Genomic DNA, 16,174 nt, shown 5'->3' with positions numbered 1-16,174 from the left:
AATGAGCCTGTTCCTTGGGGTGTCAAGGCAAGAAGATGGAGGAGCTGACGATAATTTCGCCTTAATTTCAAAAGAAATGGAATCCCAAATCTACTAATAAGAACTAGAGTTGGAGGTCCATTTCCTGATATTACGCTCCATCCAAATATGGTTAAGAGTTGCACAAAAAGCAAGCTTTCCGACCGTGTCACAGATAGAGGAACGGCAAAGGTCATGTCAATCCAAATCCACTCGCGGTAGAAGGGAAGGATTCTTCTAGGGGCAGGCCAGCATTTGGTCAAGATACCTTTCCAAATTGCTGCCGCAGTAGGACACTTAAAGAAGAGATGATCAGAATCTTCCACATTGTTCCAACAGAGGCAGCAAGAGGGCGAAACAGGAATCTGGTGGTGACGAAGGAAGGCCTGAGTTGGAAGACAATTGGAGAAGATCCTCCAAGCAGTGAAGTAGTGCCGAGGGATGTGATGCTTGAACCAAAGAAGCTTTCTCCAAGGGACCAATTGACCCTTCTAAGATCCCAAGCTGATTTAGAGGAGAAGGAACTGGAATTTCACCTCTACCCATATGTCATCTGGAAATGGAGGGAAGCTCGTCCCAGATGAAATTAAGCTCCGGAGAGGAGGTAGAAGGAGGGGACCAGCCAGTCTGATCTAAGATGTGAGCTACCAAGGAGAGCTTGTGAAGACCAGAAGCATAAATGATTCGCGAGGTTATCGAGTGGATGAGGATCGCCCTTGGGTGCCAGTGGTCGAGCCAAAGATAGGAAGTGGGACAATCACCAATCTTAGAGTGAATTTTGTGAAGAACCAGATGGCGGGAGTCTAAGATCTTACGCCAGACCCAAGAAGAATTAGAGGAAGCTGAAGCCGTCCAGATGGAGTCCTGACGAAGAAGGCCCGAGTAAATCCAGTCAACCCAGATGCTTTTCTGTTTAGAGACAATCTTCCAAATGAGCTTGATGATTCTTCTAATACCCAAACCACCTTCCTTCCTAGGAAGACACACAGCTGCCCAGCTAATAGGAACCTTGGAGAATCATTACCCTTCCAGAGAAAGGAAGCCAAAAGAGTTTCCAAGGACTTGATAGTAGCTTGTGGGAGACCATAGCTACTGGACCAGTAGATATAAGATGAATCCAAAACTGATCTAATAAGCACCAACCTGCCTGCATAAGAGAGAAGTCTGCTTTTCCACAACTGAAGCCTTTTGCTGATGAGATCAAGCATTGGGGAACAATGGTGAGCTGATAGCCTAGCTGGAATTAAAGGGAAACCCAAGTACTTGACAGGAAGATGACCCTCTTGGAAACCAGATCTCCCAATGAAAGCCACTTTGTCCAAATCCGAAACCCCAACAAAGAAAAAAAGAGTCATTGAAGGGTTGATGCAAAGGCTCGATAACTCATGGAAATGCTGAAGACAGAGCAAAGAAGACTCTAGAGAGGCAATGGAAGCCTTAGAGAAAATCATCAGGTCATCTGCAAACACCAAATGAGTTAGCTTGAGAGCTTTACACTTTGGCAAAGGAGAAATGAGCTGCTGATCTGTGCTAATTTGGATTTTCCTAGAGAGGACTTCCAAAGCCAAAGTGAACAAGTAGGGGGAGAGGGGACAGCCTTGCCGAATTCCTACATGGTATCAGAGCACATCTGATCGAGAAGGACACGCTTCTACTCTTTTCTCTCAGTCCCTTTCTTATTTATCCAACCAAAAGAAGAAGGTGTGATAGACTTCCTCAGATTTTGAAGTTCCTCTAGGTTTCTTCTCTACCGTAGGGGTACTTTACCCCATTTCTGGAACTTTGAGGGTGTTTGCAGCCTGCTGCGATGGATAAGAGACATCGATTCAGGCTTCCTCCAAGGTTCGATGTCATTTGTATTAGTTTCTGGTGGTTTAGATTGAATTTCTGGCTTATCTTTGGTCCTTTTCATTGCTGTGAATCGATTTTTTGGGGGATTATGCTGCTGCTGGATCGATTTGGACATTGATATCAATCTTTGAACTGTTTTTTGGAGTTCTCTTTGGGCTGCTATGCTACTGTTATACTGCTGTTACCCTTTTATTGGATTGCTATTGGGCCATTATGTTGCTACTATGCTGCTGCAGTAATTTTTCAGGGCTGAGCACTGTTGGGTTGCTCTACTATACTTTTTCGGGTGGGTCTATGTTGAAGTTGTAGGCTGTTTGTGGCTGTTTGTGGACTATTTTTGGACTATTTGTGGCTGTTTGTGGACTGTTTGTGGCTGTTTGTGGCCTGTTGATGCACTAGTTGGTTGCTCTGTTATGCACTTTCGGGTGCTTCTTTGAAGATTGATTGTTGTTTGCATTGGCTTGAGAGCTATTATTGTTGGATTCCTCTCTGGTGGTAATTATGGGAGAGATATCGAAGGACACAAAGGCTGTGCCCGAGGTTGTATCCTCGTCCCCAAATTTTCTGACCTCTAAGAAGCTAGAAGGGAGTCAGAATTTTCAGCAATGGCACAAGATTGTGACCTTGGTTCTCACAGGAAGGGGTGAGAAACATTACCTGACTGGAAAGAAACCTACTACCATGACTGATGATGCTTGGGAGGTTGTTGATGCTCATATCTTGGGTCAGATATTAAATTTCATGGATAGTAATATTGCAGACCTTGTGACCCATATTGACGTTGTTAAAGATCTATGGGACTATCTGGCTGTTTTATACTCTGGACATAACAATCTCTCCAGGATTTATGAACTCTCCCAAGAGTTTTATCGAGTTGATAAGAAGGGTCGACCCTTGACCCAACACTTTGCTGATTTCAAGAGGATGTATGAGGAGTTGAATGCTTTGTTGCCCATTACTTCTGATGTTACCCAGATGCAGCAACAGCATGAGCAACTAGCAGTTATGAGTTTCTTGGGCAGTTTGGGGCTTGACTTTGACTCAGTCCAATCTCAGATTCATGGAGGTGTTACAGTTCCATCTCTTGCAGACACTTTTTCTCGAGTTCTTCGTGTGTCTCGTGACATTACTCGAGTCTCTTCTAACGATAGTTCTGCCCTTGTGAGTAGTGGCCGCAGTGGGGGTCGTCAGCCTGCTCAGTCCTCCCCAGCTGCACCTTCTGTTAGTGCTCATGACTCATCTAAGAAGTCTGAGAGATCTGGTCCTTTAAGGACTTGTCATCATTGTGGCAAACTTGGCCACATACAGCGTTTCTGTTGGAAATTGCATGGCAAACCTTCACAGTCCAAGGTTGCCAACACTGCCAGTTTTGATCTTGCAGTCCCATTTGCACCTATGGAAAACCGCCTTGTGACTTTGACTATGACAGAGGAGGAATATGCTCGCTACAGCCAGACAAAGGCATCTCACGATATTTCTTCCACTGCTACTTCAGACAGGTAATGCCACAGCGTGTCTCTCCACTTCTAGGCCTTGGATTGTCAATTCAGGGGCCACAGACCATATGTCTAGAACCTCAAGTATCTTTTCTTCCTTACAACCTTCTCATTCCAGTGTTACATTAGCTGATGGTTCTTGTGCTACAGCCAAAGGCACCGGTATTGTTTATCCCACTTCTTCCTTGTCCCTATCATTTGTTTTGTATTTGTCTGAGTTCCCCTTTAATCTCGTCTATTAGCCAACTTACCACTGCCTACAACTGCTCCATAACCTTTTTTCCTGATTCTTGTGTCTTTCAGGATTTGCAGACAAAGAGGATGATTGGTAGAGGCAGGGTATCTGGGGGATTGTATCTTCTTGAGGACTCATCTTCAGTTGCTTGTTCCAGCACAGCTTCCCCTCATCAGCTTCACTGTCGGCTTGGTCATCCGTCCTTACAGAATTTGCAAAAATTGTTTCCTAGTTTGCGTTCTCTTTCAGTTTTAGATTGTGAGTCGTGTCAGTTTGGGAAACTCCATCGTGGGAGTTATCCCCCTCGTGTCAACAAAAGGGCCTTACATACCTTCTCTTTGGTTCACTCAGATGTATGGGGTCCTTGCCGTGTGTCTTCCAAGTTGGGTTTTACATATTTTGTTACTTTTGTTGATGACTACTCTCGTGTGACTTGGTTGTACTTAATGAAAAGTCGTTCTAAATTGTTCTCTATTTTTTCTTCTTTTATTGCTGAAATTAAGAATCAATTTGGATCTCATATTAAGGTGTTGCGTAGTGATAATGCACGGGAGTATTTTTCTGCCCCCTTTTCTGAGTTTATGACCGCTCGTGGGATCATTCATCAGTTTTCCTGTTCTGACACAACCCCAACAAAATGGTGTGGCTGAACGGAAGAACCATCAAGTATGGTGTGGCTGAACGGAAGAACCATCACTTGATGGAAGTAACTGGATCCCTTCTCTTTGAAATGAAAGTAGACAAGTCCTTCTGGGCTGATTTAATGTTAACTGCTTGTTATCTTATCAATCGAATGCCCTCTTCTGTCCTAGGTGGGGGCATTCCTCATGCTTTGCTCTTTCCTTCTGACTCTTTGTTCCCCTTGCCCGTGTTTGCTTTATTCGGGACCATACTCCTGGTTTGTCAAAGTTAGATCCCAAGGCTATTAAATGCATTTTTGTGGATATTCTCATGTTCAGAAGGGGTATCATTGTTATTCTCCTGTTCTTCGCAAGTATTTTATTACTACTAATGTTTCTTTCTTTGAGACTCAAACTTATGTCCATGAGCCTATTGAGGATCCTTCCTTGGATGAGGATCTTCCTCTTCCTGTGCAGCCTCTTGTGCAACCTCGTGTTCGGCCTCCAATCATTCATGTTTATCATCATGAACCTCGTCCAAGGGAAGAAGTTGCTACCCCTATTGATGCTCCACCTGCTGCCACATCTTTGCCGTCCGTGGATCCTACCCCTGATCCTCTTGTTTCTGATTTGGATCAGCCCATTGTACATTGGAAAGGTACCCGTCAGTGTGTTAAACACCCCATTTCTTTTCATGTTTCTTATTCTAGTTTATCTTCTACCTTTCAAACCTGTCTTTCCACTGTTGCTTCTCATCCTATTCCTAAGAGCATTGCAGAGGCATTCACTATTTCTGGCTGGAGGACAGCTATAGAAGAAGAATTACAGGATTTGGACCATAACCACACTTGGGACCTTATTCCACTGCCCCCTGGGAAATCTACCATTGGTTGTCATTGGGTCTATGTGATCAAAGTTAATGGTGATGGATCTCTTGCTCGCTTGGTGGCTAAAGGCTATGCCCAGGCGTATGGTGTCGATTACTTGGATACCTTTTCTCTAGTTGCCAAGCTCTCCTCTGTTCGTGTCTTGATCTCTCTTGCCGCCTCTCATCGGTGGCCTTTGCATCAACTCGATGTCAAGAATGCCTTCCTCCATGGCAATCTCCAAGAGGAGGTGTATATGGAGCAACCTCCAAGGTTTGTTGCTCAGGGGGAGTGTGGGTTAGTTTACAGATTGAAGAAATCTTTGTATGGACTGAAACAGTCTCCAAGGGCCTAGTTTGGCCAATTTACAGAAGTGGTTCTTGAGTTTGGTTTGTCACGATGCAATAGTGACTACTCTCTTTTCTATCGTCAGACAAGTGCTGGAAGAATTTTTCTGATTGTATATGTAGATGACATTGTGATTACTGGTGATGACCCTACAGGAATTGATAGTTTGAAAACTCATCTACAACAGAGATTTCAAACTAAAGATTTGGGAAAGTTAAATTATTTTCTAGGAGTTGAAGTGGCTCAGTCCCGGAAGGGAATATCACTCTCACAGCAGAAGTATACTCTTGACTTGCTTATGGAGACTGGGATGCTAGGGTGCAAACCTCTTGATAACCCAATGGACCCCAATGTCAAACTTGTTGCAGATGAGGGAGATGCTCTTGATGATCCAAAGGATACAAAAGGTTGGTTGAGAAACTGAATTACTTGACATTCACTCGACCTGACATCTCATTTTCGGTTAGTGTTGTAAGTCAATTCATGTCATCTCCTAGGATTCCTCATTGGGATGCTGTCATTCGGATTTTGAGGCATCTCAAGAAGGCTCCAGGACGTGGGTTAGCGTATACCGATCATGGGCATACACGAGTTGATGGATTTTCTGATGCAGATTGGGCCGAATCACCAACTGATCAAAGATCAACTACAGGTTACAGTATATTTGTTGGAGGTAACCTTGTCTCATGGAAGAGTAAGAAACAAAGTGTTGTGGCTAGATCAAGTGTGGAGTCAGAATATCGAGCCATGGCACATGCCACTTGTGAACTGGTTTGGTTGAAGATGTTGCTAACTGAACTCGGGTTTGAGCATTTGACACCAATGCAATTATGGTGTGACAACCAGGCAACAATACATATTGCCTCACACCCCGTATTCCATGAAAGAACTAAACATATTGAGGTGGATTGTCACTTTGTAAGAGAAAAACTCCAACAGGGCGTAATCTCTACAAAGTATATCAAGACTGGAGAACAACTCGCTGATATTTTACCAAGTCTCTAGTCAGTTGGAGGGTTGACTACATTTGTAACAAGCTGGACATGATTGATATATATGCTCCAGCTTGAGGGGGAGTGTTAGAGTGTTGGAGAGGGAAATAGGAGTCTTGGGATTAGCGTCAGGAATACCCAAAGATTCCCATCTCTATTTTATTTTATTTGTCTCTTTCCCTTTATACCCCTGTACCCTATTTTGGATATATGAGATCATATTATCAGTCCTCTCTAACTAACGAGAGGACTGCTTCTTTGGCTCTCACATTCTCTTCTCCTTCTTCCTCCTTTCTCTTCTATCTCTGTTTTCTACTTCTTTACAAGTTCTATGTGTTCAATGGAGATCTGAAGGAGAATATACATAAGGTGTTGTTACTGTTGCTGCTCCACGTTTATTTTTTTTTTTTGGATGAATAAAAATTTAATTACGAAGAAAGGGGGGAGGGATATACAAGCCCGAGGGCCAACAAAGCTAGCTAGAGGCTAGGAAGAGCTCAAAATGGTGGTAGGGAGGCCCCAGGAGACAACAATAAGCCTGTTCCTTGGGGAACCCGTAACACTACTCAGGGGGAGGGAACTAGCTTTAGATGAAACATCAAAGAAGATGGCCTTCCAAATCTTGTCGAAAGAGCGGGAGTTGGACGTCCATCTTCTAAGGTTACGTTCCATCCATATGTGAGATATGGTAGCGCAAAAGGCAAGCTTGCCAACAGTGTCACAGATCGAGTTACCACCAAAAGTCATGTGAATCCAAACCCATTCACGAGAAAGGGGTAGAGGCCTTCTACGAGCAGGCCAACAATGGCTGAGAACCCGGTTCCAGATGGAGGCAGCAAAGGGGCAAGTGAAGAAAAGATGGTCTGTGTCTTCATGTCCACTCCAGCAGAGGCAACATCTAGGAGAGGCCTGGATGTGCCGGTGAGAGAGAAAGGCTTGAGTTGGAAGACAATTTGCTAGTGCACGCCAAGCAGTAAAACTCTGCCTTGGGATGTAACCTCTGAACCAGACCACTTTTTGCCAAGGACAAGGGGTCCCTTTATGTCTAACCATCTCCCAGGCAAAGTGGGAGCTGAAAGTGCCTATGCTGGAGGGGAGCCAAGAGATGGTGTCACCTCTGCCTTTGTGCCCAGGGGGGATGTGGGGGAGGGAGCTCCAAAGGTCCGCAAGGGGGGGGGCGAGAGGAGGGGGGCGACCAAGAGCCGTTGGTGATGATGGATGCCAGAGGGGAAAGTCTGTCCAAGCCAGACTCATAGATGGTACGGGGGCTGACTATGGTGGCAAGGACCCCTGAAGGATGCCATTTATCGAGCCAAAGATAGGTCTGTGATCCATCGTCAATCCTGCAAGAGATGGCATCCCTGGCTATGTGCCTTACTTGAAGAATTCTGAGCCAAATCCAGGACAAGTCCGGACTAGCGCTGACCGTCCAAATGGAGTCTCTACGAAGAGGCCCCGCATACACCCAAGAAGTCCAAATGCTAGATTTGTTGGTGAGGAGCTTCCAAACCAGTTTGATAGCGCCTGCTAAGTTGGCATCTTTGATCCTTCTGAGACCTAGACCTCCTTCAGATTTGGGAAGGCAAATGGAGGACCAGCTCTTGGGATGAAGGAATCTGGCAGAATCAATACCTTTCCAGAGAAAAACGCACATAATGGACTCGGCAGCCTTGATAGTAGCCTTGGGAAGACCAAAAACACCACTCCAATAGATATAGCAAGACTGGAGAACCGATCTGATAAGCTCTAGGCGACCTGCATAGGATAGGAGTTTGGCTTTCCAAAGCTAAAGTCTCTTTCGGAGGAGGTCAAGGATAGGGTTATAGTGGTGGGCCGAGAGTCTGGCTGGAATGAGGGGAAGGCCAAGGTAACGGACAGGGAAGGAGGCTAGGGGAAAGCCGATGATGGTAGAGAGGGCTGCTTTGATCGAGTCGGAAACCCCAGCTACGAAGAGTTGGGATTTAAGGAGGTTGATGCGCAGTCCGGAAAGCCCTTGAAAAAGGTGGAGGGAAGACATAATGTGCTCAATGGACGAGGGGACGGCTTTGGAGAAGATCATTAGGTCATCCGCGAAAGCAAGATGGGTTAGGTTGGTGGGCTTGCACTTAGGGATGGGGGCAATGAGGTGGAGATCAGTTTTGGATTGGAGACTGCGAGAGAGGACCTCAAGGGAGAGGCAAAAGAGGAAGGGGGAGAGGGGGCATCCCTGGTGGATACCAGCAGAGGATGGGAAGTAACCCGCAGGGCTGCCGTTGAGGAGAACAGAGAACCGAGGGGAAGAGATACAAAAGCGGATCCAATTAACAAATGTGGGGGGGAACGACATCTTAAGGAGAACTTGGGTGATAAAGTCCCAACGAATGGGGTCAAAGGCTTTGTGAATGTCAATCTTGAGGAGGGCTGAAGGGGCAATGGAATTCCGGTGGAAGTCTCGAACAATTTCCTGACAGAGGATGATGTTGTCTGAGATACTTCTCCCGAAGAAGAAGGCGGACTGATTGGGACTAACAAGGGAGTCAATGACAAGTTGGAGACGATTGGCAAGAATTTTGGCGATGAACTTGTAAAGAAGATTGCAAAGGGAGATGGGTCTGAAGTCCGCCATGGTGGAGGCACCAGAGGATTTGGGGATGAGGCAGAGAAAGGTGTGATTGATGCCAAGGATCTGGTGGGGGTTGAAGAAGAAGCTCTTAATGGCATAGATAAGCTCAGTTCCAATGATGTCCCAGCAGGAGGAGAAGAATCCCATGCTGAAGCCATCCGGGCCAGGGGCTTGGCTAGCCTTGTGAGAGTGAACAACTGAAGCAATTTCAGAGTCAGAGGGGATGGAGCAAAGGGAGTGGTAGATGTTGGAAGGAACGAATTTGTTGATAAGGCCCTCCGGAATAGAGGGTTGAGAGGAGGAGGGGGGGCAGAAAATATTGGTGAAGTAAGAAACAGCTTCAGATTTGATGGCATCGACAGAGGAAAGGACCGATCCATCAGAGGAAGTGAGAGAGAGAATGGAGTTGGAATTGGTTCTGGCTTTGAGGGATCGATGGAAGAAAGCAAAGTTGGAGTCTCCAAGTTTAAGCCATTTGATACAGGATTTTTGTTTCAGGAAGCACTCCTCCAAAGAGAGAGAGAGGAGGCGAGTTCAAAGGCAGCAAGGGATTCCTCCTCAGCGAGAGAAGGGTTGAGGGGGTCAGATTGGAGACGGGCCTGAATGGAGGAAAGAGTGTCACGGCAAGAGGAGACACGGGAAGAGATATTACCAAAGGTGGAAGAGTTCCAAGACTTGAGGGCAGATTTGACATTTTTGAGCTTTTTAGAGAAGGCAAGGAGGGGAGAAGAGAAGGATTGGACTGGGATAACCCAAGCAGCCTGAACCAAAGGAAGGAAATTAGCATGGGAGGACCACATGTCGAAGAACTTGAAAGGCTTGGGACCAAAGGAGAGATAATGGAGGACAAAGAGGGAAATGGGGGAGTGGTCAGAGAGGCCAGGGAGGTCAAAAACAGCGTGAGAAGAAGGAAGGGAAGAGAGCCAGGTATCATTAACGAGAACACGATCAAGTTTGCAAGCCACTCTGTCGTCACCAGAGCGCTTATTGTGCCAAGTGAGCTCGGCACCCGACCAACGGAGGTCGTTGAGACCAATATCCTCGAGACAGGTATTGAAGGCATCAACTGCTTGATGGTCAATGGGGGAGCCACCAAGCTTTTCCTGACTATAGCAGACGACATTGAAGTCGCCTCCCATGCCCCAAGGGGTGGAACCAACGGACTGGGAGATGGAATGGAAGTCAACCCAAAGTGGGAGACGGTCCTGAGGCCGGTTGAAGCATAGACCATGGTGAAAAGGAAGAGATGGTTGTGGAGATGGTCAGAAATGCTGAGATGTAAATATTGGGGAGAGGCGGAGGACACTAACAGATGGAATTTTGAAGGATCCCAAAGAACCCAGATACGCCCATTAGGAGAGTGGGCGTAATTGGAGATGAGGGACCAGAAGGGGGCAATGGAATGAGCGATGCGAGAGGCATTGGGTTCAAGAACCTTTGTTTCAAGGAGGCAACAAAGGGAGGAATTGGAGGACTTGATGCGAGCACGAATTTCGGCTTGTTTAGCCGGGGCGTTGAGGCCACGGACGTTCCAAATGGTCCAAGGGATCATGAGCAAGGAGGGGGAGGGGGCAACCAACCAGCCGTGGGACTGACCCGGGAACCCGGCGGGACACTACGGGGTCTCGACCTATACTCCCTCAAGGGGGGAAAGCAAACCAGGGGGAAGGATGGAGAGGAAGGGGGCAAAATGGACTGAGCACAAAAGGGGGGGGAGGGTCCTACCTCTGGGTCAGAAGCAGACCCAAAAAGGTTCGGCCCAAGGTGTTTGGTAAGAGGGTTGGGTGGGTGGGCTGTAAATGAGTGATAAGTTAAATGGGTTTGAAGGGTGGATAAGTCAAATGGGTTGGGTAAAGATAAATGGGTTGAGGGGGCAGGTAGATGGGTCGGGTCAAGGTGGGTAATAGCTGGAGGCGAGACGGGGGGAAGAAAGGTGATCACGTGAGGGGTGTTTGGTGGAAAGGGGGTTCAAAGAACGAAAAGGCTGTAAGTTGAAACTAGGTGAAAGGCTGTGGGTGGCAGAAGGTTTTCCAAAAGTGGGAGGGGAGCTGTGCGAAGGCAAAAGAGGGGGAGCAAAGGAAGCCTGCAGGTCATTCGCACAGAGCTCAGTAGGAGCAGGCAGGACTGCAGTGTCTCCATCAGCATCTGGATCCAGCGACAGGAGGACGGCGAATCGGTTCTGGTCAGCCACATTTGAATCGCGAAGTTGATGGACATCGGGAACCTCGCCAGGGCTAGAAATTTCATCGTCTTCAGGGTTTCTTCTCCGGCGACGATTCCTGGTTTTTTTTCGGCCGCGAGAAGTATGTTGAGGCCTTGAAGGCAGCGGAGTAGTCTTCGCCAGGTCTTGGATCAAGGTCGAGGGCACGGCGACAACCTCAACTGCGATCGGGGTTACCATCGAGTCAATAGCAACAACTTCCAGCCCATCTTTCGTCTCTGTCGCAGGCCGAGGAGCTGCTGCAGTGAGACCAGCAAGATGTTGACGCAGGTCCAGGATTGAAGCTGTTCCAGATTCTGACGCAGGGGCACCATCGGCAGTCGAAGGAGAAGCAACAAGGGTGGATGGAGGGATGCTCGGAGGTAGGCACTGCTTCGAAGGATGTCCGAAGGTCTTGCATACAGAGCAGAATTGGGGCAGCCATTCATACACAACTCTCTGGGAGAAAGTGTGACCATCTTCTTCTTGAATGGTTACGAACTCCGGTGGGGGTGAATCAGCAGCAATTTCAACACAAATACGGGCGAAGGAAAGCCGATCCATCTTCTTTGTTCTCCCGTCAGAAAAGAGAGGCTTGCCAATAATTGAACCCACGATGCTGAGGCCTGAGACACACCAGTAGTGGAGAGGGAGTCCCGGCAAGCTGACCAAGATGGGTATGAATTTGAGATTGATTTTGCTGAGGGAGGAGCGATGGTCCCATTGTCGGAGGAAGATTGGCTTTTTGCCTACCAACCTCGGACCACCCTCCAGGGCTCGAGACTTGTCTGCATCGTCTGAAAATCTGAAGATAAAGATGCCATTGGAGAGGAGGTAAACAAAGACAGCTCCAGCTGCACGCCATTGCTTGAGAAGGGAAGCTTTGACAGCATAGAAGGGGGGTCTCACACCAAGGAAGTGTCCCACAAGACAGCTGCTCCATTTGCTGATTTCAACATCCAGCAGGCCCTTGGGACAGAAGCCAACCTTGGTGTCGTCAACGGAGGAGGGGGGGACAAAGTGGAGGGAGTGCCTGTCGATGGGATTGGAGGAGTTACCAGAAAGAAGAGAACTCCAGGTAGTAGGGGTTGTTGCTGGGTTGGTGGTTGCAGCAGAGGGTGAATCAGGGGTGGTTGCAGCTTCAGGGGTGGGTGAAACAGTGGAGGCAGAGGGGGGTGGGGAAGAGCTAACGGCGGAGGGTGTAACAGTGGCAGCAAGGAAGGTGTGGGCAGTTGGGCAAGTAGGGAGAGGGGAGGCAGACTGGGCTGCCGGAGGGGGAGAGGGCATCGCCGGAGAGTGTCACCTTCAGGTCATCTCCGTCTTAATCATTCTTTTCAGCTGGGTTGGGCTTATTGGTGCCATGGTGGCCGTTTTTGCATACATTGGCAATTAATGATATGCACGTACATTTTGTAAACATATCACTCCATGTTATTTGAAGTTCATATTTGAATATTTGATTACTGAAGCAATCCATATATCAGTTTCAGCAAACTGATATTGGTGACTGAAATTATTTGGTAATTTGATTTGTGGTTAACACACTTTGTCTGAGAAGGTATTCACTGTCTAAAGACGAAGAAATCAGAGAGGGTAATTCAGTGATTATTTTATTTCTGATATTTTCTGTGTCATTACATATAAGTCTATCCTTAGCCAAATTTTGAAACCAAACCCCATAAGGACATGTGACCCCTTGCTGCCCCCTATGGCCTGTCCACGCATGCTGGGCGGTCAAGGCTGGCTGGCCCCTGCACCATGTGCGGGCATGGCCGGCAGGCTGTGCCTGCTAGGCTGCCTGTGGGCATGACCCTGTGGCCTGCGGCCATGTGCTGCAGGCTGTTGTTGCTGCCTTGGCCATGTAGCTGCTTTGCTGCTACTGGCATGCCCCATGAGCTGCCACATCACTTGAATCATGCCACCTCACTTCAACTGTGCCATGTCACCCATGCCATGAAGGCATCCATATCATGCATCATGTACTTCAGGCATATCATCATATCATCACCATGACATGCATGTTATGCCCATCATCATGTAACACTAGACATCACCATCACCATATGTCATGCATTTTCATTACTCCATGTCTCTGCCCTATGTACGGCCATATCATCACCACCATCCATGCATCATCAATAAACATGCACATCACATCATTCAGACACCTCTGCCACCTCATCTTCATGGTGCCACATCAGCAGATGATGGCATCTCATCATGTGGGACCCATATATCATGCCACTTGGGTGTAGCACCTCTTTGAGGCATTTCATCGAACACTTAACCATTCTAGAGTGACTGTACTGAAATGGCCATAACTCCCTCATCTGGAGTCGGATCGATGTGATTCCAGTTGCATTGGAAGGATGACTCAATGCTCTACACTTTTCCAGTCCACACCACCTTTCAACTCTACCACTTGGCTAGCTCAAATTGGCTGTAAAGTGGACACATCAGTGTGAACCTATAAACACCATTGCCGATGCAGCCACTACCAATCACTACCAAATGCTGCCATACACTGCCAACTTGACACATGTCCAGTACACACTGCCTCTGCATCCCCACACTGCCAAATTACAGTCTGATACTGCCAGTACTGCCACATCACTCTGTAAGCCCTGTGATACATCTGTACACTTCTGTAAACATCACAGCCAAACTGCCAATCTACCAGCTGCCACTGCACTACTTGTGCGCTGCTTATGCCACGTCATACTGCTGACTGTGCTGCTTTGACCTCTGTGTCAGTGTGTTGATCAAGACTGTGTTGACAACAATGACAACACCAACTGCACAACTAATAACAACATCAATGGCGTAGGTCCAACAGTATTCACGACTGGCCAGCAAACCATGCCACATACATGGAGCTCTCTCTTCTTCAAATCAAACTTTATTCAACCGACTTCCATTGATAGGATTACATGGTATACAGAAAAAAGAAATCTAGTCCACTAAGAAAATAAAAGTTAAAACAAAATAGGAAAGTTGAAACATTCCTACATATAGCTAAGTCCTACCAAAACAGAATGTAATAACAAAAATATCCCCAAGTAGCTAATAAACCCTTACCAACCCTCATTTCTCCAAAAACCTGGGTTGTGCCAGTTTTGTTTGGGCTTGGGTTTCCAAACCTGGTTGAATCAGTCCAACCACTGTAGTGCTACTGCATCAGGGATGGCTCTAACATGAATTGATGACAATATCATTCATTTTCCTTCAGTATATAAATGTGCTATTTCCATCACCACAAAGGCACAAACTCCCTTGAAGCATTTTTTTCGCCCGACAAAGCAAATTGAAGGGGACCTACATGTTGTTTGAAATAGTACAAGCAGAAAAACCTAAAATTTGGTTCGTGCATTTTATACCGAAACTGCAGATATCCTCACCTTGGCCTCTTCTTGGCAAGGGTTTCAGTTCTTAATACACATGATGAACATGACCTCATAGTCAGCTTGAGCTGAGAAATTAGAGGGTTCTTTTAGGTCTTTAAAATTTTTTTTGCACTTACAAAGAAAATTCCTTCAGCTGTCAACGGGGTATTTGTCATAATAAAAGTCAGAAGATTGTGTAACTCCACCCATAAACATTGGAATTCAAGCTGCCATGATTTCCTACTTCAATCTCTGTCACTTTTAGTACCTTCCTGTCTGTGAACATCATTTCTCAACCAGCTCACAAGCAATAGCTACCCAAAACTACCTATCTAGGTCAAGCAGATTATGAACATGCATAACATTCCACCCTTCTAACTGGCAAAATCCAGCCCAACATTCAGAATCTAGCCACCAATGTAAACTTATAAAACATAGTTCATAGAGACCATTGGATGTTCAACACCATGCATTAATTTTTAAAAACATTTCTAATGCCCAAATTTTATCTACAGTTAGCTGATATCAGATTATTCGTGGGGCAGCACCTAGTAACCTTCAAGTATTAGCAGACATAGAGTGCATCTGAAACAGTAATATTGCAAAGTCTTGATGAATAATTTTGGTCAGATCATGAAGCATGACTACATTTTGAACATTTACAGGGATATACTCAAGGAGAAAAATATCCAAATAGGAACGACAAACCACAAAACTTGAGAAGCAGTAGTTTAAACAAGTATTTCCATCTCTAATATGAGGACATGGATACACAATTCGAGGACGCTAAAATACCAAACACAAAACAAATAAATCATGAAATATGAACCCAATTGCATGTCTTTCTTTAATCAATAAAACATGGCTTTATCTAAATATTCCATGAAGCTTCACTGATATAAATGGCAAAGACCCGGAAACCAGCCAAAACAATGAGTGGGTGTCAGGAACATGTATCCACGATTCTGTTCACCAGAATAAAAGTACTACAAACAAGTAAATTCAAAGAAAGCAAGGGGAGAAGGAGAGAAACGAACCGGGGTTATAGCCGAACATTCGGTGAAGAGGCTGTACAGGTTGAATGAAACGTACCCCAAAGAACGAAGAGATGAGACTGGGTTGGAGAGATGATGTACAGATCATTTTTCTCTGCTAAAAGTTCTTCCTTTCTCCGCTCCTAATCTCTGCTCTTAGAATGAACTTCGGAAGCTGTAACAAAATATTGAACTAGTTTTATGTACCCGGCAAGGAGAATTTTTAATTATCCAAACCCAAAGAAACGACTGAAAACCACTCTTTGGTATAATTTCGAGAATTCAGGGGTGATTTCAATTTCTCGTCGTGTTTGGTATGCTTTTTACCACTTATTTGTATGAAACTGAAATGGAAAAATTACACGGACCTCCCCTGAGTTTTGCCTTAAATATGGGAAAATTTTCGGCAACACCCCCTCCGTTGGACCGTGGAATTAATACCACCCCATTAAAACCCAATATATAAATTTGGACCCAAAATCTAACAGAAAAACCCTTTTAAGTGTTAATTAGTGATGTCAGCATGTTA

At 46.0% G+C, this 16,174-nt stretch overlaps 1 protein-coding gene across 3 annotated transcripts in view; it reads right to left on the bottom strand.

Moving 5' to 3' along the window:
• Positions 1-15,893, bottom strand: part of LOC122661281 (methionine aminopeptidase 1D, chloroplastic/mitochondrial) — a 112,602-nt gene extending 96,709 nt beyond the window's left edge. For all 3 annotated transcript variants that reach the window (XM_043856634.1, XM_043856636.1, XM_043856635.1), the window contains exon 1: positions 15,649-15,893. In XM_043856634.1, coding sequence (XP_043712569.1) covers positions 15,649-15,754 — 106 coding nt within the window. In that variant the 5' untranslated portion in view covers positions 15,755-15,893. The remainder of the gene's footprint in view (positions 1-15,648) is intronic.
• Between the last annotated feature and the right edge of the window lie 281 nt (positions 15,894-16,174).

This window comes from Telopea speciosissima, chromosome 5 (genome assembly GCF_018873765.1).
Source record: "Telopea speciosissima isolate NSW1024214 ecotype Mountain lineage chromosome 5, Tspe_v1, whole genome shotgun sequence".
NCBI classification, from domain to species: Eukaryota; Viridiplantae; Streptophyta; class Magnoliopsida; order Proteales; family Proteaceae; genus Telopea; species Telopea speciosissima.
Note: the sequence above shows the minus strand (reverse complement) of the source record. Positions and strands in the feature narration are given on the sequence as shown.